This window comes from Brienomyrus brachyistius, chromosome 16 (assembly GCF_023856365.1).
Source record: "Brienomyrus brachyistius isolate T26 chromosome 16, BBRACH_0.4, whole genome shotgun sequence".
Taxonomy (NCBI): Eukaryota; Metazoa; Chordata; class Actinopteri; order Osteoglossiformes; family Mormyridae; genus Brienomyrus; species Brienomyrus brachyistius.
In genome coordinates this window covers 17,296,603-17,320,724 of record NC_064548.1, presented here as the reverse complement: position 1 = coordinate 17,320,724, position 24,122 = coordinate 17,296,603, and the positions used below count along the sequence as shown (strand labels likewise).

Genomic DNA, 24,122 nt, shown 5'->3' with positions numbered 1-24,122 from the left:
TTCTTCCTAATGTTATGCTCTGTACTTATGGGGGATAATTGGTCTTGACTTGGTCTCCATTCAGAAACTGAAGTGGGCGTGGCAGGCCTACCCAATATGAAAGCCAGGTGAAATACTGACTGGCATAGACAGACATTCCATAGCATGTCACATGGGATGGTACTGAGGCCACCCCTTGCCCTGTTAAAAACTACACACTTGCCTTTCAACATAATACTTTCACTACACTTACATAGAATGCAGTAAGTAGAAAGTAGTTCCAAATTCGACAATTAGTTTTTACATCAGGTTGCAAACTAAGTGGTAAGTATTTCCCTGTCCACTATCATTTATAGTGATTCCAATTGCACACCATTCTTAATGATCCTGACATAAAATATTTATGGGATATAATAACTGTCTGGCTAAAAGTGTTTGTACAGTTTTTCCCAGAACACTCTTTAGTGGTCAGTATTTCTCATATGCATCTCATGTGAAGAAGAGAAAAAAAAAAAAAAACGAATCCATCATTCTATGGCAGTATTTTCGTCAATTCAGTTGTCAGTGGCTGTCCGACACCTTCACATCTTCTGACATTGATAACCAAGCACTGATTTAAATCCTTCAGCTGGTCTCTGCCCACGTGTCTGCCTGCTATATTAAAAACGGAAGAGCCTAGTCCATGGGGCAGAAGCACTTTACTGCAGCCCCCAGGCAGCCAATAATGACAGAGATTCTTTTTCCCAGCAGTATCTTCTAGATGAGAGATACATTTTTTTTAAAAAAGAATGCTTTCTGTCAACCAGCTGCTCATTGATTTTTTCCACTGAAGTTCCTTGGAAAGTAAAGAAAACACAAAACAAGAATTCAGAAGATATTGAATGAAAGCTGGACTGAGATCTTACACCAGAAATGAGCTTACATCTCCAACAATCGCCAACAGACAAAAGAAAATCTTAAAAGAAAAAGAAAAACACCTTATTATTTCTACAGAACACTGTACGCTATTTGACAGTATGGTCTGTTAAACAGGCGTACACTACACACACAATGCTTATATAAAACTACATAGATTGTAGACTGTACACAGAGAAAACTATGCATGACAGGAAAACCTCCGTGTCACACAGGAATCTCATGGCTTCCAGGGTCTACTTTTCACGCAATGTGAATTTGGACCCACGACAGCAGTGGATAGCGAAAAACTGCAACAGACATGGAGCATAAGCCTTAAGGACCTGGGCTGGAAACTGCACATGCACAGTACAAAGCACACAAAGAGAATAACAAAGTCTGGTGTTAGACATCACACAGAATGTTTCCTTAAATGACCCCCCACCCATACTGTTAAGAAGCAAAGACATCTTAGACAAGAAACATGACAATCTGTGAAGCGAGGACAGGCAGCAATACTTTTGTTGTCAAAATACAACTTTAAGCGCATCAAGTCATTGGGTTAGTCATGGACACCCCACGTTGCTTTTCTTATGCAGCCAAACAGCAAGTGCTTAATAAAACTGCAAAAAAACAAAAAACAAAAACAAAACACTGTCAGCCAAAAATTCAAATTCTCCCCTAAAACTAACCTAAAGATGCTGTTTTTCCCCAAAACAGTGTTGCAGAGATGTGCTGGACAATCGGCGGGGGCAGGCTACAGAGCTGCAGGGTTCAGCACATGCAGCAGACTCCCATTTCCATTTGGCCGAGGTCATTATGTCTCTCTCTCGTTTCGAACAATCTGGAAACAAATAATACCCAGGGCCAGGTAATAAAAACAGACTTATTTCCTCATGACTAAGCTACTGACCTGTAAAATCTTTACGTGACAATAGACAAGTATGGGTGAAAGAGATGGCAGCACATCTGGCAGACTTGCAGAGCGGGTTTTTTTTAAGGGTGGTACATTTATTTAGCCAAAGATACAGTATCAACAACTCTAAATCATTTAAAATAATAAATCAACAAAAAATGAGAAAGGCACTCCAAAAAGAGACAAAAAAGATCACATCACTTGCATAAGACTGCCAAATAAAAATCAGACACCAAAGGAGAAATACATGTTTTTCCTACTCAGAGATAATTGGTTTTTGCTGAATGACAGCAGGATTTAATATGTCTGGAGTAATTGTAGTTTTCTTCACCATTTCCTATTTGAAGAGCTCCTGATAGTCATTACTCCTCATTTTTACTGACTCTTGCTCTAATTTTTAATTGATAGACTACTAGGTAGTTATTTACCATATTCTTTCTATTCAGTAGACATAGACAGTGTAGTAAAATGGTCTGCAGCTAAAATATCCATTTTTGTATCTAAGCACAGACAGAAACTTGCTGAAAAGGCCACCACTGGGATGGATAACAATATGACTGTTCTTCTTAAAACCACTATGGTCAAGTAAACAGGAGCCAAATGGTCCCGAGAAAACAGACATCAAAGCTGAGAAACTTTACATATAGGGCATTTTACAGATATTCCTAAAAATACATAAAGTTGGGCATCTGCGTATGATGAGCATTCATGCTAAATATTTTAAATGTTTTATACGATGTGGGCAACCAGTGTTTTCAGAATCAGATGCTTTCCCACATTTCATTGCTTGCATTTAAACTGGTGTTTGGCTGTGTATAGCAAGGACTGAGGTTCGTTAAATGTTCTATTCCTCATTTTGAGCTGTTCTAACTGCCCCGACCCCTTACCCCTTATGCAATCAGGCAGAGAACAATCCAAGAGCTCTTGCAACTGAGGCCAGCCGGTGAGATCTAATGCCTCCACTGCACAGGAAGTGAACAGAGACTTGATGTATAAAGTAAACAGGAGACGGGAGATCCTGACAGTGATACTAAGTACAAACAACAACTGGAGTATAAGAGCACTGATTAAAAAAAAAAAAAACCTCAAAAGAGGCTGTTCAAATAAAGCAAATAGGTTGGAAAAAGAAAGTGAAGGTGCATGATGGGAACCACCTGCATAAGCCCACAAATTAAGTGATGGCATGTGCATTCAGTCACCGTCACTCTATTCTCAACAGGACCATGGCCACATTACATAAGCCTGGTCCTTAACACACTCACCAGGTCCTGGAGAGGCAAAGCTGCATACTTCCTGTGGGCTGAGAAGCCATTATTAAGGTTATGGCTTTACACACAGCCAGGTAATGGAACGGCATTTATAAAATGCCAAGGCTGCTACAAGCTAAATCCCATTTATCCATCTTCTTCTAACTACTTATTCTGGTCAGGGTTGGGAGGGGTGCGGGTATAAACTGGGATATACGCTAGAGCCAGCCAACATGGGGGAACATGCAGCCACCACACACAGAACAGACACACAAGCTAATCCTGATGCTAGCTAAAGTTAAATATTCCTCCTCTGGTACCCTCACCAAAAAGCACAATTTCCATCAGTAAAAAACTCAAACAGCACATCCCATTACATCAACGTTTCAAACACTACAACTTGTGTGCAACCTCAGAGGGACATTAACTGGAAACTCCCAACAAAGTGAAGACGATACTAAGTGCCTACAAGACTCAAGGATACCACAGCACTGCAAACAATATCCTCCCATTTTTGCCCGGAGATTTTTTCAGTGGCATGCATGTAGAATCGGTGCAGAAACTCTAAGCTTTGTGAAAATAAAATGGGAGGAAGAGATTGAAAAGTGTCCCAAAAAACCCCTACTGTGCTGTATACCAAGTAAGTCACCACTTCCAGGGACTCACAGAATGCACACACCACCCAAGACCCAGGAGCACACCACAGGAGTATAATGAAAAATGAAAGCAGTTCAGCAGAAGACACATACAATCAGCACCAAATTATTCAGGGGTATGTGCCAAATCCTTGGCTGGCAAAGTCTGGAGGCATGTTGGGGTAGACAATTGAGCTGCTTCTAAAACAAATTACCAATATATTTTGAGAAATTCATATTGCTGTGCCTTGCTGAAAAGTAGGGCGGCCACACATTCAGCTAAACCACCCAAGAGACCAAGCAGACATTTGCTGGAGCTCCAAACCGCTATGGTTCCCTCCATAGCAGAACCTCTTTTCTAACGTGTCAAGTATCACTTCATATTCAGTTTAAGTTGGAGAGAAGAGATATTAACTTCAGCAGTTGCTGCCCGGTCCTTGGTGATGATCGATGGCGTAGCATTTTGACAAAGAGCCACAACATATCATCACTATCTTAAGAACAGGCTGCAAAAAACGAGGCTGGCGGCTTCTCTCTGGAGACGTGGTACACCTCAAAAAGCCATCGCATAAATATGGTGGTTCAAGGTTTTCTCAAGGTAAACAGCAATTAGGTCAAGGCAGGAAATGGAACGTTGGATATGCTTTGGTAGAGGAACAAAGTACATCCTCTCTTCCCTCTCTGTCAAGTCTGATAAATTGAATGTTGATATGAAGGCAGTTGGAACGCAAGCTCCTTGGTGTTTGCCAAGGGTAAAACACACATTTCTTATCAAACTCACCCCTTCATCATCTTGTGGTCGAGGTGAGTGCCAGGTAACAGGTGCAAGTGTAACCAAAAACCTACACAGAGACCAACTATTTGGAAACATCGGGAGAATTGAACCACTAATTCATGTAGCTCAGCTATAACTCTCCAGAGCACAATCCGCATGGAGGAGAACCCAAAACTCCTGTCCTTCAAAACTGCAGATGTACTGTAAACAGCCTCATCTTTCACTTCAAACCACAACAATGCAGGTCACTGCTGCCAAGTCTGTTTTTAACAGACTCAAAAGCCATATCCTGCAAAGCCAAAGATGAAAAGTGAAATGCTTATGACTTGGAATGGGAAACACCCAGCTGTTGAGAGAGCACAGCATCTTAAAAAGTTTATTTTTAATGTTCCAGATATCAGATATTTGAGGTACAGTCCAGCAGTGGTTTTGGGATAGAGCCCCAGTCTGTGACAGCACTCACCTTTTCTTACTGACTTTATAGCTTTTTTTGGTTTTACAGTACAACTCTTTGAATCCCAGGTGAAATTACCTTCAGTGTAACATTACGGATTCGTGACACCCATGCTACAACAGAAACTCAAACCCGCACCTTTGGGATTTGGATAAAGAATAGCTGCTGCCAATGCCAGTTTTGAACATTACAAAAATAATAACAACAACATATAGTCTACCGGAAGAGCTCATGATTCAGAGAATGACTTGGCTCTGGAGACACGATTCAAGAGGCCAGCAAATTAAACAACCTCATATATCAATTTTAGAGGCCGATGAATCCTTCTTATGAGTCATGAGCCTTGGACAGTGCTAAACGCCTGCCCGATAAACAAGCAGAACTCCGCAGTCGAACAAGGAACCAAAATAAAGCCGGTCCTTTATCAAATGTCCACTTCCCTAATCCAGCGAAGTATAAACTGGGCCAACTGAACATTGCCAGCCACAAACCTACAGTTTGTGTACCAAGTTTAAGCTCTAGTGTTTTCTGATAGTAAACAGACATACTGTAGGAGAGAGTATATGTGTAAGGTATTTTTCCTATCTTTGCTGAATGCAGTGCAACTCATTCTAAACAAATATTTTCTATGCAGTACAGGCAAAAGATATGTTAACTACATTGAACTGAATAAGAGCATCTGAATGAGCTACATTAGAGAAGTTTTGCTCATAGTCTCTTAAAAAGTATTCCTAAGAGTATAACTAGACAGCAGGACTGTACAAAACCAAACAAGACTCATTTGTCTTGTTCAGAATGTTATGCATGCTTTAAAAAAGCACTAATCTCTCCAAAAAATCAAATCTATTCATTCAGAGAAAATGAAAACAAGCCGTTTCACTGAGACCAAAGTCTGACCTGACCCAAGGAAGTTCATGCACTGCATTTGATGTTACACATTTGCTTGTGATTTAATATTATTGATATCTGTAAACGATATCTGTCAAATAGGGATTCATTTGTCAGATGGAATGGATTTACAACTGGCAGCCCTGGGCAGCGAACCCAGGCAGGGCTGTGGACCATCTGCCTGCCGGAATCTCTCGAGAACACGGGATCTACACCATCAAAGTCAATGTTAACACTTCAGCCCACTTGCTTCTTCAATTAGCCAGTGTTTCAGGTTATGCTTTTTTGTTTAAGGCTTGAAGTCATAAAGCTTCATGTCGGAGGTAGGCCTAAGCCTATACAGCCTTCTCAGCCTGGGGGGCTGAGGTGGGCAAAGGCTAGTCTTTTGGGGGGCGGGGGGGGGGTTGATAAGGGGAATTTTATCCATTAATTAACCCCCGGTGTTCTATGGCTTAGTACTGGGGTTGGGAACCCTACTATACAACTACCAACGTATTCCGTATCTTCTGGATCATCTTGTGCCAATGTGAATGTCCTCCAGAACATCCGTGTCACCCACGGCTGCGGAAGCTTAGCTCAGGTCTCCTGCCCAAGTGCTTGGAGGGGAGCACTACTTGGTCCATTCCATTCGCAGTTGTGGTTGCCAGCCGTATTAGTTACTGTAGGAAGAGGAGTCTGGGCTGGGGGTGGAGGGGGTAGGCACTGACTGACGTGAGTCGGCTGGCTGTTCTCACCAGACGGCTATCATTACACGAGCGGGGAGCCAATACGGAGCCCTGCTTTGAGACCAGCACATTTACGATGAGCCAATCAGGAGCACCGCTCGGGGTGCACCAGCTCCATTCTCACGGGAATCCGTGAAGTTTGGCCGCAGAACATGGAATTAAAAACACACGAAACCACACGAAGAGCTGGATGCAAGCAATAAATACCAGGGGTGGGACATTTTCAAGAACATCTCTGAGAACAGCCCTTATTTCTTCACAATCTCTTCCATTACAGCATAAAAAAAAAGACGGCTTCTTTGGAAATCCAGCAGCTCTGCGCTGGTGCATGCTGATGGTAATGAGTCACGGATGCTTCTCTTCTGAGAAATGTGGACGGGCTAAAAGAAAGTGACTGATTTGTTCACATTTGAGATGATACAAGCTAAAGAAAGCTGCTTGGGCAAACAATCACCTGTAAGGTCTTTTCCACTGCCTGAGCTGGTGAAGGCAGAGGTGGCCCCCTTACCTGCCATCTAGGCGGCACAACTGCTATGCTTATTTCTGGAAAATTGCTGCACCTAAATGACAACTGGAGGACCTGCGTGCTGTTGCTCTATTTATGTGATGACTTTGTGAATATCAGCTCGACATGTGTCCTGCCTTGGGCTGGCATCCCATTCAGGTTACTCCTGCCTTGCATCCTAAGTGGCCTAAGATACCAGGATGTGCGTGTCTAGAAGATGGACGGGTTACAGTCTGTAGGATAGCAATATATCCATTGAATTTGACAGTGGAAAGTAATGAACAAGGAAAATAAATATGCATATCCATCCATCCATCCATCTTCTATACCCACTTGCCCTATCCAGGGGATTGGCACCCCATCCTGGGGTACTCCTTGCCTTGTGCCCGTAGCTTTTGGGATAAATATTTATTTATTTAAATATGCATATTATCAACAATTCAATGACCAGGTGATTCAATGATTCAATGAAAGGCCTGATAAAACTTTTTTCTTGAACAGAGGATGAATAAAACAATGATCTCTCACCATCCATAGTAGCTGCAGAGGGCTGCTGGACTACTGCATAGGAGATGGGCATGCTGGGCTGCTGCATGGCTGATGCAGCAGTGTCTGCAGTTCTGGAATGTTCCTCAGGCAGACCAGTGTGGGCTCCTATGAGATGGGGGGGGGAGCAAAGGCAACACAGAACCTTAGCTAAAACATAGTGTAGGACACAATATTCCAATGCATTATCACAAGCTAGAAACTGGGTGAAAGCATTTATTTTTCCAAGTCTTCCAAAAATATTCTTGAGAATGACTCCAAATCATTTACAGTGAATTTCGCCTTACATTCCAAGGCAGAGGGATTATTCCCTACTTAGAGTAAAAATCAAGCATCTGAGTTTACTCTGCGTGTTGGCTTGGAGTGTGATAACCGACGGGCTATCAAGCCACTATATCTGTATCTGTGTGCTGAGGGGATGTTTGGCTGTGTGTCAGGCTGGATTTAGTTCCAGCTTAGAAAAGACAAGAATGGAAAACGCTTCCACATTTCGGTGGAATCACAAGCAGGGACTCATGAGAGCACACACACAAAATGGAACACCCTTATTTTAAACTGTTTGATAAAAGGTTTGCTATCAAAACAATGACGCAGAAGCAGCGAGAACAATGAAGAGGACTGCCAAAGGGTTCTTCTTCAACTTTAAGCGTAAAACTACCATAATAAACGCAAAGGATTACTCCAAACGTCATAAGAGACAGAGCTCCTAAATAAGGATCTTATGGGTTGGGTCTTTCAATGCTTCAACAATGAATGATCCTGACCACCCACCTGAAGCCTGGCCTTCAGAGAGCCCAGTGGAGGAGATAACTTTCTTACTAATTTCATCCTGGATCTTCAGAGGGTCAAAGGCTGACATGCTCACAGCACTGACTGGGACAGGATGCTTCGTGGTGGGTTCTGGGGCTGTGGTCTTACCCTCCCGCCTATCTGAAAAGCATAGACAGCATGAAGAGACAACTTGCAGAGGCGTTAGGAATTACCACTGGAACAATGTCACACACCACAACTATTCATATTAAAGCAAAAACTGCTTTCGATTAAAAGAGAGGCAGAGCATGCAGAAACATTTGTGGCAATGATGATTGTAGAGGGATGAAAAATAATATGAAAATTACGCTAGATATTTTGAAAAAACTACAACACTTCAAGTGACACTGGCCACAAGAATTTCCACCTGCTTCCTCTTCCGAACACACACCAAATAACTCACCATATGACAACAAGCTATATGGATATCAGTCCATGACGAAACATGTGGAATTCATCCCAGTACATCTACTAATGATTAAAATCATGTGGCGTGGACAAAACCTCAAGTTCTTATTAGAATTAGTTCTAAAATTTTCACCAGTATAAAGATTCTGCGTGCGCAGCAGTTTCTATGGGACCATAAGCCATTACACACAAATCACCGCCAATGTAAACACAAAAATAAAAGACTAAGGGCTGAATTGAAAAATGGTTTCTGTGTGATAGCTTTTATGGATTTTGTGTAACAAAAAGGTGCTTTTTCCACACACATAACAGTGCTTGCATTTAAAAAGTCATGAGTACATGACTGCCAATGCCAAAAAAGGAGCAAAAAAAACAAAAATCATCACGGCACTCTGATGTATGAATCTGTTTAACAGAGACACAAAGAATGTCCATCCAGATGGATTTATAGAGCAGAGATTATATAAAGGCCAATGTCACCGGCACTCCTGGATTTTCACGATTTGGGAGGTAAAAGTGGGGAAAATGTATTAAATTTAGGTTATACTGAGGGTCCCCTAATACTTTGGGCCAATACTTTTGTATAGTCTCTCTTACACCATAAAGGAATTAGATTACAGGAATTTGTCAAAGTATTTAATGCTCATGAAAAAGACAATAGCCTCCCTGAACTGCCACTCTTGCTCATGCCAAGCTCTGCACTCCAAATCGTAAAAGCAGCAGCGCTCACAGCCCTAGGATTCACATTACTGTTGGCGTGGTCATCCAGCCACCTGGCCATTTTCAGAAAAAGACAACTGTGTGGCAGACCAGGCATTCATCTCCAAGACCTGGTTAAAGAGGTCAAGGGCCAAGGTTCCCTGTCCTAAAGATGTGACCCAAAGCAAAACCCAGAACTGACTTTCAAGCAGCAGCTTATGAGGAAAATCAGTTGGTTTCTGGTGCCCTAGGTGCTGGAAGTAAATGCCTTTGCTACGGGTGGGGTTCCACATACAGGAAGAGGTACGGCTGGACCGGCCGGCAGGCATCCTGGCCATTTTCCTGGTGGGCCGAAGAATACGTGGAGCATCAAAATTTATCTCCCAGCAAAGGTATCATGCAGGACACCAAAGTCCAGGGGCGATTTTTATTCCCAGTCCAGCCCTGAGACAAGGTATATCTTGGGAGGGGCACCTGATCCAGCTGGTCCAGTTCATCATGGACCAGCATTTCAATGCTTTATTGAAAGAACATCTAAATTACTAAATGGAATATGAAGAAAACTGAAGAGAACTCCAGACAAGTGACTTTTTTTCATATCATGAAGACAAGACTGGTGGATTAAAAATAAGGGAACTGTGAATAAATAATCCATAATAATGAGAAAGGAAAGCATACCTGTTACAGGGAGATCTTTACAGAGGTGCTTCTACAAATGGAAACAAAGGAGGCTCACAGCAAAATGGCCTACATTGCATGCTGTCAAGAAGTGGCTTTTAAAATGAAGTGGCTTGCTGCTCAAGTGTGCAATAATCACAATAAGTACCACAATCAGGGGTGCTGAGGGGAAGCCCCGGCTCCAAGGGGGGCTCCAGGCTGCCTAGCATGTGGTTCACTTTGTCCCTCAGCTGGAAAAGCTCATGGCGGAGGAACTTCACCTGGTTGGACTCCAGGGGCCTGGGCTGTCCGTTCACTGCAGGACAAGGAAAGCCGCAGTCAAGAAACGTTATGGAACGAGCGGACAAAGGAGGAGAGAAAAGAAAGCAAGAAACGGCAGGAATATGCAAAGCAACAGCAGAATGTCAGCGGGTGCATGAATAATGCAAGTTAAATAAGGTCCACCTGAAGGCCTGTTTTTAATTATCATGCGTCCAACACTGAGAACACCCCACTGATATTATTCATTGAAAGCGTAATCTATTAATCTAACAATTAATCTAATTCAGTGTTTTTAAAATGATAAGAAAAAGGAAACATCCTTCTTCTACTGACATTAGGTAGATTCACAAAATATGAAGACTGTCAGCCAAGATAAACTGGCCCAATCAAGATATCCCCTCGGGTAAGTTAACAATAAGCTTGCTGCTTCTTCAAGCAAACCAACAACGTACTTTGCAGGGAGGAAGTCACAGCCTGGGGAGTAGTGGGAGAACCTCCATCAGAGACACCTGACAGATCAGGTCTAGTCATTCCCAGAATGCATTGCTCAACACTGTTTATGCTGTACTGCTGCTGTGAAGCGCTGGCACAGAGTTAAAAGGAAATTGCGAAAGGGGTATATGAAGAGAGCCTATACAAACTGTTCCTACTCAGCATCAACTGCCTACTTCTTAGGCCCCATCTAATCATGTTTCATTAGGGCTCCTAAAGCAAACGCTCCTAATTTTAACCAGCACCAGTAAGGCCAAAACTTCACCTCGATACTCAGGAATCCTACTCTGTAATAAGAGTGGTGGTGAGAAGAACAGATTCAGATAATTTATACCACCCCATGTCATCGCACTTGCAAACTCTGCTAACTTCACATCGTGGAAAAATGACCTCTTAAAAAAAAATTACAGTGAAGAGGAAAACAGATTCTCACCGTTAATTTGCTTTTTTTTTGGACGCTGCCCATGTCAAAGATTGATCTGTTTATGCAACTCCTATTTTCATGCATTCCTTCTAGTGTGCCAGTTTTGCTTTGGTTGAAGTCGACAGCACGCAACCAAATTCCTATGCATGTACACATTGCATATGCCTATTATTTAGAGCTTTCATCGCTGGGCAACAGTGGACAGGATGGGAAGAGCAGGCCATGAATAAGATTTGCATGGTATGGGGGCTTCCCCAATTCACCCAGGGGGAGGCTGGGACAACTGCTAAGCTTTGAGGTCAAAGAGTTTCCTTTCATTTTGCCAACTTTCTCAACCCCTGCCCACCTGTTCTGTCAGAAGAGGTTTGCATCAAAAAAATAATCTCAACAATATCAGAGTGACAGTGATGAAGTATTGTTTTAAAAAGAGAAACCCTTGTATTAAAAAAACATTTGGTTCTCTATTTGGTAAAAGAGCCTTTTCAGGCCAGCTAAGCTTCTGGATCCACGTCAATGTTATCGTTAGGTGGTTCAGGACCAAACATTCGGAAAGATTTGGAAAACAGTACTCTAAGCCCTGGATCACAGTGCTCTGCTTTGCCCTGTGGCCCCAAGAGACGGGTTGGGGGGACTGGGTGTAGCTGTGCCCTGCTTAAGTAAAGGCCCCCCAAATGTGGGACTAACTATTCTGTTCTGGTTAAGCAGGATTAATGAAGCAAGAACTTCAGTGCTACAGCAGTAATGTCACATGTAAATCACCATGACTGCATCTCCATAGGCATGACTTTTTTAAGAGTTTGGGGGGGTGAGGGATAGGGAGGGAACTCCTCCCTGCAGGGCTGGCAGCAAAGGCATGTTTTGTCACCAGCAACCCCTGTGGTCTGGAAAACACAGAGCCCCATTCGAAGCACTTCACGCTACTACATTGCTAGCCTGTTTACATATACTTCATGTACCAGGACCAGGAAAATTGGATCACGATGGGAGTCGAATCAGAGTCCAGTGTCACAAGCCATTGCTAAAATCCATACAGGCCTGAAGGCCAGATCTTGAGCTGATGACAAGACCACCTAAAACCAGGGTTGGTCTGTATCACTCCACCCTGGAAGGAATACGGCAGCAGAACCTTAAAGCAGATAAAAATAGAGCTGGGGATGTTGTGATGGAGGAGAACTCAAACCTCTGCATACCTTATGAACAAATGACCATCATAAACTGATCATTTATTTGTGATTTAAACAAACCAACAAACAAATGCATCAGCATTATCTGCAGTCACGCTTACCTGTTAATATTTGTACTCTACCACTTGGCTCCCGAACAGGCATACAACCCCCCCCCCCCCAATCTGCTTCCTGGTCAGAATTTAAATAGAATCCAGGTGCAGAAAAGTACATAGGAAAACTGGATTCAAAAACTCCATCTGGTCCTTCAGAAGCTAAAGTCCAGCAGGCACTGTCTGACCTCAGAAGCTTCTGAACACTCGCTGCATTGTTCTGCCTCTGCCAGCGTGTACTGTAGCTGCGTATTTGATTACATGCAAAGGGTGATGGTCTGCCGGATCATGACAGATAAAAGGGAACGGAGCGAGACATTGCCTGCATCTGCATCCCTTTCCATGCTACTAGACTGTAATTTGTCTCTCTCTCAGTATAGTTTATTAAAAGGGGGTTAAGCAGGTTTCAAGACAGTATTGCTTCCCACATCAGTAGCTATTGCTGAAGCAATCCCACCAAGAGGCAAGCTGATAACGAAGAAGGACATTACAGATATACACAGCTGTAGCTCAAACTAAGTACCATTCAAAAGAGCTGATAATGAATTTACAGGTGCTTCCCTCCATTGCAGATCTCCTATCACGACCAAGCCCATAAATGATTTTACAGTTTCATGACAAACGCTAGCAAGATATAAATCGACTGCTTTGTGCTCTGCCTTGTGTGTTTCTTGGGTTGCTTACAGGAAAAGGAATACTGTTGCAGGAGAGAACTATCAATCATTTCAATGAGTCACGGCAACACATAATAATGTTTTTAAACCATATAAAAAAGTGAAATAGCCACAGGAAACAGACTGGCGTCATCATCGGGAGGCATTAGGACCTGTAATATTTCAGCCGAGAGCCTAAGTGACGTCTTTACAAAACCACAATTCGTTGGAGGACACTCAGTTTCTGGCAGGCTCAGATGGGTCACCTACTCTCTCAGAATGCAGAAAGCTGCTGCATTTTCCACGTGACACAAGAAGGAACGCAGCAGGTAACAAAGGCCAGAGGAAGAGGCGACAAGAGCCAAGCAGCTCGAGTTGATGTAACAGCGTGAAAGAGCTGATTAATAGGACTTGGATAATTTGCCCCACAAATGATAATTTAATTGAAGAGGCATGATCCTCGCTCTGGGGGAACTCCCAGAGCTTGCAGTTCTAGAAAATCGCCCTGTGCCAATTTTCCAGCTAAAACTAGGGAAGCAGGCTGTCCTGATGTCCCTCCTGAGGGCCCTGGCATTTCAAACAAAATCAGGGACTGGCAGGCAACACTTCAAATCTGTTTTTACCACAGAAATTATGCTCCCCACGGTGACAGTCACTACCAGAAATCGTTACATCATTGATTTATCCCACAAGAGCTAGCGTAAAACGTAATCCGTCAAAGGTGAGGCCCTTGGCTCACTCAAGGGAACCTGATAACCCATTTGAAGCAACCCAGAGCCAACAAAATGCACAAAAGCCACAACAACATGCACGGAAAACCCAAAAATAGATTTAATGACACAGACCTTTGGATCACAATGGTTGAAGTAGGCACATTCTGACATATCTAGGCTCGGGGAGTGAAACTCGAGCAGAGAATATCTATTTAAATTAAGGTTGGATTGATCCACATTTTTTCAGTTTCAGTCTGATATACTTCCAATACCCCTATAGATTCTGATACAAGAACTTTTTATTTTAATATCTTACTAAAATAAAAATATTTATATTTACATATATAAAATAAATAGTCATACTTTATACAGATGCAGTCACCTCAATTTTCCCCTCCAAGCCGGCTGCCTGCCAGTTGCCAGCCAACTGCCAGCCGGCTGCCTGCCGGTTGCCTGTCAAAAGCCAGCCAAAGGGAGTGACCCCCCTCCTTCTGGGGGTGTGCCTAAATTCTCGTCTAAACCCGCCCATTTATTCACTTGCAGGGTGTTACCATGAGATGGCGCTTTCTTTACAAAAACATATTTTAGTTGTGGTCACAAGTTTACATACACAAGTACAACAGATATCAACAGGTATTCTGGATATAGAATATATTTTAAAACTAGTAAGAGCAATTAAAAAATATATCCCAAAAAATCTTTAATTAGGCTACTAGAAATATACATAACGTACATAACCACCTCGTTTGTACATTTTGTTTTATTGCAAATTGCTGTGCTATGAGTTGTTGTTAAAAGCATAAAATACTTCCAGATCATCAACCTTTGATGTTCTTATGCTCCTCCTGCTGCAAAGGGTATGCGCATGACGTCACAACAGGCAGAAGTCACTGCGCTCACACCCACTGAGTTCAACTTGAATGCCATATGAAAACACATCTAAAATGGGAAAGAGCTGTTGTGCAATTGATTGTACAAAATCGATTTAACAATAGGAGTTATCTTTTTACAGACCGCCGAAAACTAAATAAGTGAGTGTCGGACAAGGATTGGTCACATATGGCCGAAACCCGATCCGTCTAACAGCTACAGATCGGTGCTCATACCCATCCAAATATCAGATTGGTGGGCCTCTTAATTTAAATTGAGCTCCTTTTGATGTTCATCCCAGTTTAGTACAGTCTGTCATACTGCATAACTACTTTACTGAAGCTACAGAGGTTAAGGATCATCAGAGTACCGCAGCAGAACCTGTCCGAGAGCCAGACTATAGCACAATGATACTGCCCCAGCTACCATCAGGTCTTCACCATCGCCATTCAAAAGCTAGGGCATATGATTTTCCATCTAAGACTCCTCCAAATATCTCAGATAATGCAGCTGACAACAGCCCATCCAATTCACATTCCTACTGACTGCACCCTCTTTTCCGGAATCTGAACCACATGGTGCCATAAGGAGTGGCAGCCAGGATTAATGCAACCTTCACTTGTGACAGGTGACAGCAGGTAACTCTATATGAAGACAAAGACTGCAGACAGCTAAGGAATTCACCCCTCACACTGTGTCCCATAAACGCACCCAGTCAACACTCTGAAAGTGCATCTTCTAAAAAAATTAAAGGATATTTCACATTCAAAACTAATTCCACTGTGTTATAAACAAAGCAATAAATACAGTCCCTTAAAAAAAAAAAAAAAAAAACACGAACACTGAAACCCCAAATTGCAGTTTGTGGGCAAGATTGAATTAGCCAATCTCCCCCCTGCTTCCACCACAGGATACCCATTACGTCATAGTGATTCCATGGACCGGGACAGCACTGAGACCACAGCCAATGATAGGGCTTCACAACTCTACACTCCCAGCATCGTTAAACAGAACAGAGACCACGGGAGAAGGACAGGCAGTATGAATTGCTAACTGGCAGAAAGATCTGTTCTTTCCCCAAGCAGGGAGTATCCTGCAGGGAGGTGGGGCAACGCAGCTCAGCTCATGCGGGCTTTAGATACAAACGCCTGTGCGAGTTCACCACACAGCACAACCCAGGATGAAGAAGCTTAGTAAAAAGATGAATAGACCCAGTATATCTCTCCAATTTTTGCCGGTTTACCAAAAAAAAAAAAAAAAAGCCTAAAATTAGCAGCGCCCACAAGCACAGGGACAGCCAAGCAAAGAATATGCAGGAAATGACATCGTCTGGCAAGCAGGGAGCTCAGGGAGATACATCCACATCAAAGTGTGGGGAAGGGACTACAAATGCTGGAGTAATCTACTCCAGACAGGACTCCTAAACAGCATGTAGCCTGCATTCACAGTACTCTGAAAATCAAACCTGAAAACACTTAACCAATAGCCACAGCTTTCACCATTGGGACACATGTGTGACTTATAATCACATTTGTGTCAAGACTATTCTATGCTGTAGAACATGCTTTACAAATTTACACCTCAACCATCAGATTATAGCTGTTCCAATCTGTTACCTGTTTACATCCACTTATTAGGTCTCACCTGCCAAGCTCAGCAGGAAAGGGACAGGACACCTGATCAGGTATACAGATTTTACCTGTGTAGTTTGATTCTTTTTTGGTCAGAATGGAGGAGAAGAGCAAAGAAAGAAAAAAATTGAAGGGAAGTCATGCGCCATGGAAAGTCTGTGAGATCCAAATGCATGTCCCACTTCAGTAAATCAAACCATTCTCTCAGGACCAACTTGAAGATTGACAAACAGGTCAGGATTTTGGGAGGTCAACACAAAGCTGTCTCCGTCTTTCTCAATAACATCTTCCAGTCGCAGCCAGCTGTTGTCCTGGGCAACAGTATTGTGCTGGACCTCTGGCTTTCTCTGCCATTATGGCTGTTCTCAGAACGATTACTTTCCGTGCGTTGTTTTACCTTAGAGGAATGAAGAGACACATAGTAGAGAGGAAAGCGGGAGAAATAGAGACACATCTGGACCAGTGGTTTTCCAGTGGACAAGTGCCAAGTTACCCAGTCGCCCCTATAAGACTCACGGCACCAAAGCCCCCAAGGGCTGAAGAGTAAAAGCTAGAATTAAGGCATCTCCAGCACAAATAAAACATTAACACAGATGAATGCAAACACCTCATCCAACACATTGACATTAAGAACAGGGTTCTGTTTCAAAGGTCCTAAAAACACAATGGAAGGTAACGTGTTTACAGGCAAAGACTGGTACAACAGCTGTCCCAACAGAAACAATCTCCTTCCTATGAAGAAGACAATGAAGGACGTACAAGGAACCAGAGGAGAGACTGGTGATGAAACTGCATGGATCAACTCTGCATGCTGCTAATATTCTACATATGTTTGATAAATGAGGAATACAAATGAGATGAGACATAGGACGCAAAAGAATACCACACACCATATAACGCTAAATGCACACTACATGAAAGCCCCTGCACTCTAATGAGGTGTGATCATAAAACGCCATAATTGTATCCCATAGCGGGTTTGGCTAGCTTGCCTTCTACTGTCCCGATACACAGGCATGTTAAGGCAAGGATACTGGGCCACAATTTATTCTGTCTCTGTCAATTAAGCTGATAGTATCCTGTGCGGAAACTTTTAAACAAGTCTGCACTGAGACTCCAGCAGGTTTTGCTCTCTGGCAACCGTGCTTTCATACCTGCATCCTGTGGACAGACCACTGAAGACCAAAGGAATGACTGATGGGGGAAAATGAGTGAAGAATCCAGTTCAAAACGCAAGCTGGGCCAATCTGAATGTGACTGCACTGAGGGGGGAGTCAGCTAACCAGTTTTTTTTTTTATCAATTCAATCCACCATTTATTTATTTTAGAAATCAGTATTAAAACACCCCCTAGAAAACAGATCTTGATGCCCACTCCCTAATATCTGAGTATCAGTTGCGGGCATCTTCTTGAAATAAGCAATGCACAAGTTGCAAGCTATATACATATCTCACAAGACATTACCCATCAGTCATTGTGATGTGTGCTGCTCTTTTCTGTCCAAGCAAAATATCACTGGCCACAGAAATCATGTTTGTAGAGCACAAGCACCCCCTGCTGGCAGACTGGTAAATCTATTTTCTTCTGGGTCCAAGTTAATATTTTGGGATGGAAAAAACTACTACTAAAAATGTGTAAGAACTTCACACTCAGCCAAAAGCCCAACCAAAGAGTCAAAGGACCCAGTCCCTGGCAGAGTGGTCTGGCTCTCCTCTTGTTTGTGCTTCAAGCTAAATTAATGATTTTATTTGTTCTATGTAGCCATTTTAGCCCAAACTTATTTTACTAAAAATTGCCGGATAAAGGTTTACATTTGCTTCTCTGACCTACCGTATGGATATAATACCACTAGAAGTAGCTGCAAACAGTTTAATTATGTTTCTGGTGAAAAACAAAAAACAAAATTAAATACATTTGTCCAAGAGCCTCAATTTTGGACCGCTTCTGATTTTTAAAAATCCAGTCTTATTCTAAACAGCAAATAATTGAAAGACCCTTTAAATTAAAAAACGTAATCAGTTATATAACTTATTTAAAAACACAAGTCAAAGAGAACACAAGCATTTCTAGACAAAACATTGTTCCCTTATAACCCATCATGCCCAAAAAAATAACACTATACAACAGTGCCAGCTAATTAAAAAATAAAATACAAAAGTACACTCACATCTGGCATACACTTTCATGCACCTTGTAAAACACCTGCACATCCACACACAGTTGTCTTACCAAAGACTGTGAGCTTGAGTATCCTGCTGCACTGGATAGCGAAGGAGAGATCGGAGCTGTCAAAAATGGTGATGAGGTCATCGTCTGTGGGTGTGGAGACCATAAGTAAACAAACCAAGACATGTTACTGGGAAATGATTATGATAAAATGAGCCCTGTACTACAATTAACATCTGAGGATGTCATGAAGATTTAATCCAGTTTAGGCACTGCAGCTAACACACAGGAATCCCGGAACACAAGAGAACAATACAGGAAATTATTCCTGACCAGGAATCACACCAGACTTGATTCGATTCAATTTGATTAAATTCAATTAAATTCGATATTGCATCTTCACAATATTAAAATGTCTCAAAGCGCTTTACATTATCCCTGCCCAAAATCCCCATACAGTAAGTCAAGGGCAACAAGAAAAAACTCCCTAGTAGGAAGAAACCTTGGGAGGAGCCAGACTTAAAGAGGGAGCCCAACTTCCTAAGGCTGACAATGGAAGTCCAAAAGCCTCAGTTCTCTGGTGTAATATTCATACATAAGACTACATAGATTGATGAGCTACTGAGCTCAACTTCAGAAATTATAACCAAAATTCAATATTAAATTTCAAAAAAGAAATATTCCTTAACTGCTACTAGGTTGTAGTGAGTTTGATGTCTCTCCTGGGAAGCACTGGACAAAAAATGCCCTGGATAACATGGTTCTTTTGTTCAGGCGTATCCCTGAAAACCTGAATTCCTTTGGTCCAGATAGGAGATACATTTGCTTAATATATTTTGCATGTTTGTATACTCCTTGCAAGATCTTACAATTTGGCTTCAGCAACATTATTATGAAACCTCATTTGTCCATATTAGTGCAAACCATGGCTCTTCAAATCTGGTCCTCTGTTCCAAATCCAGGCCTCGTTTTCAGTTCTCCCGGGCAGTTAGTTTAATAATTACTGATTCTGATTGGCCACAAAGGCTTTGCACCTGGCTCACAGGTAAAAGAAGGACGAACGGAAAATCAGCAGTGCTCAGCCCTAGAGGACTGCGACTTAAATAGCTCTAGTATAGACCAACTAAGTGGTACAACTTTAAAAAAAAATAAAAAATTAACACAAAGGTTACTCTATCGGGAGGCATGGTGGTGCAGTGGTTAGCACTATTGCCTCACACCTCTGGGACCCACATTCAAGTCTCCGCCTGGGTCACAAGTTCAAAGACATGCTGAGGCTAATTGGACTTGCTAAATTGCCCATAGGTGTGCATGTGTTAGTGACTGGTGTGTGAGTGTGTCCTGTGATGGGCTGGCCCCCCATCCTGGGTTGTTCCCTGCCTCATGCCCATTGCTTCCGGGATAGGCTCCGGACCCCCCGCAACCCAGTGGGATAAGTGGTTTGGACAATGGATGGATGGATGGTTACTCTATATGAATGTGCATAAAACAATCCTTTGAACTTGTTTCAGTGTGAAATATTAGTACCCCCACCCTCCTTTAGTGTAATGATTCGGGGACTATTGTATACCATCTACTTCTTTCAAGCAAACAGCTAAAGGTTCAGCAATACAAAAACATTCAATAAGCTGGTATACAGCCCAACCTCTCCTTGTTCGCTGGGTATCAGACATACCTTCATCTTTGTACTTGATTGTGACCTCATCGGAGCTCTGCAGCTTGCCACGGAAAACCCGCTGCATCATGAGCAGCAGCTCGTCATATGTGATGTCCTCGTTGTGAATGGGGATGCGGCGGATGTCATCGCCCAGCTGTGCCTTGATGATCAGCTTCCCACTGAGGTCCAGCTGTCCGTTCATTGTGCCCTACCGCTTATTGCTGCTTGCACAGCTGCTTGGCAATGGAGGGGGAGAATGTGAATGTACAAAAGCACGGTAACATAATAATATATTACTAAGATTCTGAGCTAAGAAAATTACCCATATAGACAGATTTCGACATTTACCACTAGACAAAGAAGACAATGGAATTTAAAAAATGTATCTGAATCTTATAACAATCACCAACAAAAAAAAATAAAATTACATTATTGAATGTGCATCAGGATACTCAATGGAAGATGGATGGATGGAGACGATACCACGATACCAGAATTTTATACGGCCAACTACTCCTATGATGCACTACAGAGTATCACTACCAGAGTATGTATGTAATGAGGAAATTAGTCGGCAATTTTTAAAGCACACTTAGGTACAACAACCAGCAATGTCATCCAAGCTGCCAATTTTAACTTTATACTTTAAAATTAGTCAGCCACTTACTCAGAGGAACTGAAAATTCTGTGCTTCACTTTAAACCGGGTAAAATGATCATTACAGTAATCCCTCATTACACACGCTGAACCCTATATTACTCCCAAGGTGAAAACTTAGGGGAAATTAAATTCTCATTTCTTGCCTCATTATAACTTTGGATTAGTTTCAGAAGCACCACCGCATCACTTCAATATCATACAGAACAGTACTTATGCATGCGAAATTAAATTACTAATCAATTATCAAAAATGCTTAAAATTAGGAGCTGATACATGATAAACTGAGCATCTAAGAAAAGTAGAAAACAAATTTTGCTTAGTTTAGCTGACAGACATTTGAAATTGCCTACTACAGACACGTGAAGAGGACAATAAGGAAGTTCAGCTCCTGCTAAGAAAACATTCATAAACACTAAATTATTGTTTGCAGAGCTGTTACGTGGTGATTTGTTTGGTGACACTGATTGTGATAGATCAATTTAATCATAAAACGCGAAGAAAATGACTGATATTCATGTTTTCAAGAGATACAGATTTTTCTGGGGCAAGTGATGATTTGAGACAAAATGAGGTGTCTGTCTCAAAAGAGAAACAGATTATGTTTAAAAGATGTTCTTATATTGTAGTTGTTGTTTGTTTCACACACTAATCAATTATAATAAGCAGCACAATGTTTTTGTATCAAACGATATTTCTTCAGGTTCTTCTATGTGTCCTCGTTCACCTCATCTAGTTTCTCCTCCAAAAGATTAACATCAGCTGCTCACCATAGGAAGATAATACTTCACTAAGCCCAGGAAAGGCTTCCTTGTAACAGCTTAATCACCTTCAATTTCTTACGGGCATTTTTGTAAAACATTTGGTCCATTGAATACTCAACACATTCCTAGGTCAACAACACCAATAATTTGATCTATTTTTGTACCATGATTGTTTGATAGGAGTCTGCTTCACTACAACATGTGTACGTTATCAGTGCACTACACTTCTCTTTTTTCCAGCCATTTCCTATATTTTTGACCTTCTGATGTTTTTAATTATGAATGATTACTTTCAGGAGCCCGAGATGTTTTTGAAAAGTTTCAAAAACATATGACCTCACACTATTTTTTGTAAGTTGTGACCTTGCATGGGAGAGCCATGATACCTAAATGACAAACTTCCCAGAGAACCACATACTGTTCAATAACAACCCAAAGTCCTGGCGGAACAGGAGGTAACTCAGGTTATTGCATAAGTAAAGGAGGGAGGAGTGTAGCTCTGAAAGATGAGATGTCTCTTCAGCCATACGTATGACATACAATCCCGGGTTCCTCAAAGGTTACAGTAATTCAGCTTTCCACTACACTACATCCCTAAAGAAAACTAATAAGAAGCCATTTCGCCTGAATTAAACGTGCCAATCAAGCGCCAACTAAAACCGTATTCCTACAAAAAAAAATCCTGTTCGGTGTCGAACGTTGATGCATCTCAACTCAAAACTATATTCCTTATAACTTTTCTTTATCCATAATTTAAACTGCTACATATACAGCTGAAGTAGTTGCAACAGGAAGAACAACAATAAGTCCATAGCAGCTATTTCATTCCGTTATCGATCCTTGTGACTGTACAACCAGCCATCCATAACAATTATAATGAACGGCCAACTTCGTATAAAAGCAGCAGATAATCACGCAGCCACTTGCGAATAGTAAACCCAGTACCCCCGGGCTATTTTATACGCACTAAAAGTGAGGAACAGCACGCGGTCCCCCTGTCTTATCTTAGCCGGCTGCCGCTCCGCTTCGCCGTCCGGCCACAATGATGGATTCCTTCCAGCACTTTCCGTGTCACACACTCACAGCGTCGCGCGATCAGCGTTGGGTCTCCGCGCGGTTTCCCACCTGGGCTCGCCGCACACGTCCGGATTCTGCACGAGCCGGCCGCTTTTCACTAGGCCCGCTAAGTCAATTATTAACCTGCCGGGTAGCTTTGATGCGGATGCAACGTGCAAACATCCAGGGACTGACTCTGGATCGGCTGTATCGTCGGCCCCACAAGGGCCGTTACCGGGGCTGAAGGAAACAAACCGGCTCCGCGTCAGTTGTTACTGTCGGAGCACCTATCGCAGGAAGTCCATCGAACAGGACTGGGCATACTTTATCCTGCGCAGCCGCATCGACGGGATGCTTCAGCTTATGTTTGGGGCTCTGTGAAACTTACATACAGTAGTTATCCTTTTTATTTTTGAATTGGGATATAAATTGCGGTTTTCTTGAGCCGGACCAACACAAAATAAACTAAGCTAAACTAAAATAAAATATAATGAACACATACACAAATACAGCCACACGCAAATCGTTAATTTCTCTCGGAGTGTGTCCAATACCCAGACCCTACGAGGAACAATACGTAAGCAAGGATATGCCCAGGTTTAAAACCCGAAGCCCTTACCAATTCCTTTTACAAGGTATAAAAGTTTCTATTTATAAGTTACATCAACTACAACTAAACAATAATATTAATATCATCATCATTATCTGAACTATTTGGAGGTTACTTGATGTCCCTAAATTGCTGTGTGTGTGTGTGTGTGTGCGTGTCTATCATAGAATAGCATCTTATTAATGGTGCTTCCCTGAAATGTGCTTTAGGCTGCCAGTGAAAAACTATCGTTCAGTTAGACAAAGACCAAATTAAAATGCAAAACTTTAACTGGATTTATTTTCTGGAATTACTTTACTCAAAACGTAGAACACTTTACAGCTTGTTCGTGGGTGATACAGCACAAGGACTTGACAACACCAGTAGACATAAATCAGCACCAGGAAAGTGGACAGCAACAAGCAGCTCCTTGCAGTCAGCTAAGAAACCATATATGAGAAAGGTTAATATGCAGCTGCTCACAGCCACTAATACTCCACCCAGGGGCTGGAATTGACTTCCCCATAACATTTCAAAGCCTTTGCTGAGGAAAAAGTCAGGAGAGTACCCTGGGTGAGCAAGCTGCTTATGCTTTCATTCCATGTGTGAGCAGGCAGCACAGAGGATGGCTATAGGGATTTCCATCTTCCAAACCCCACACTGACCCCTAGCTGTTTGGGGGAAGAACTGCCTGCCCCTGAATTGGTGATCATAGCCCCTTCATCATTCCTCTCCTGTGTATAGATTTCAAGTG

At 42.2% G+C, this 24,122-nt stretch overlaps 1 protein-coding gene across 3 annotated transcripts in view; it reads right to left on the bottom strand.

Annotated features, from left to right (window-relative positions):
* Positions 1-23,049, bottom strand: part of LOC125709503 (protein TFG-like) — a 29,004-nt gene extending 5,955 nt beyond the window's left edge. The window contains exons 1-6 of one of the 3 annotated variants that reach the window (XM_048978034.1): positions 22,691-23,049; positions 20,321-20,535; positions 18,709-18,792; positions 10,308-10,454; positions 8,336-8,494; positions 7,547-7,672 (exon numbers count right to left, since the gene is read on the bottom strand). In XM_048978034.1, the coding sequence (XP_048833991.1) occupies positions 7,547-7,672; positions 8,336-8,494; positions 10,308-10,454; positions 18,709-18,792; positions 20,321-20,504 (700 nt within the window). In that variant the 5' untranslated portion in view covers positions 20,505-20,535; positions 22,691-23,049. The remainder of the gene's footprint in view (positions 1-7,546; positions 7,673-8,335; positions 8,495-10,307; positions 10,455-18,708; positions 18,793-20,320; positions 20,536-22,690) is intronic. The other 2 variants (XM_048978036.1, XM_048978037.1) reach the window with 2 other exon arrangements.
* Between the last annotated feature and the right edge of the window lie 1,073 nt (positions 23,050-24,122).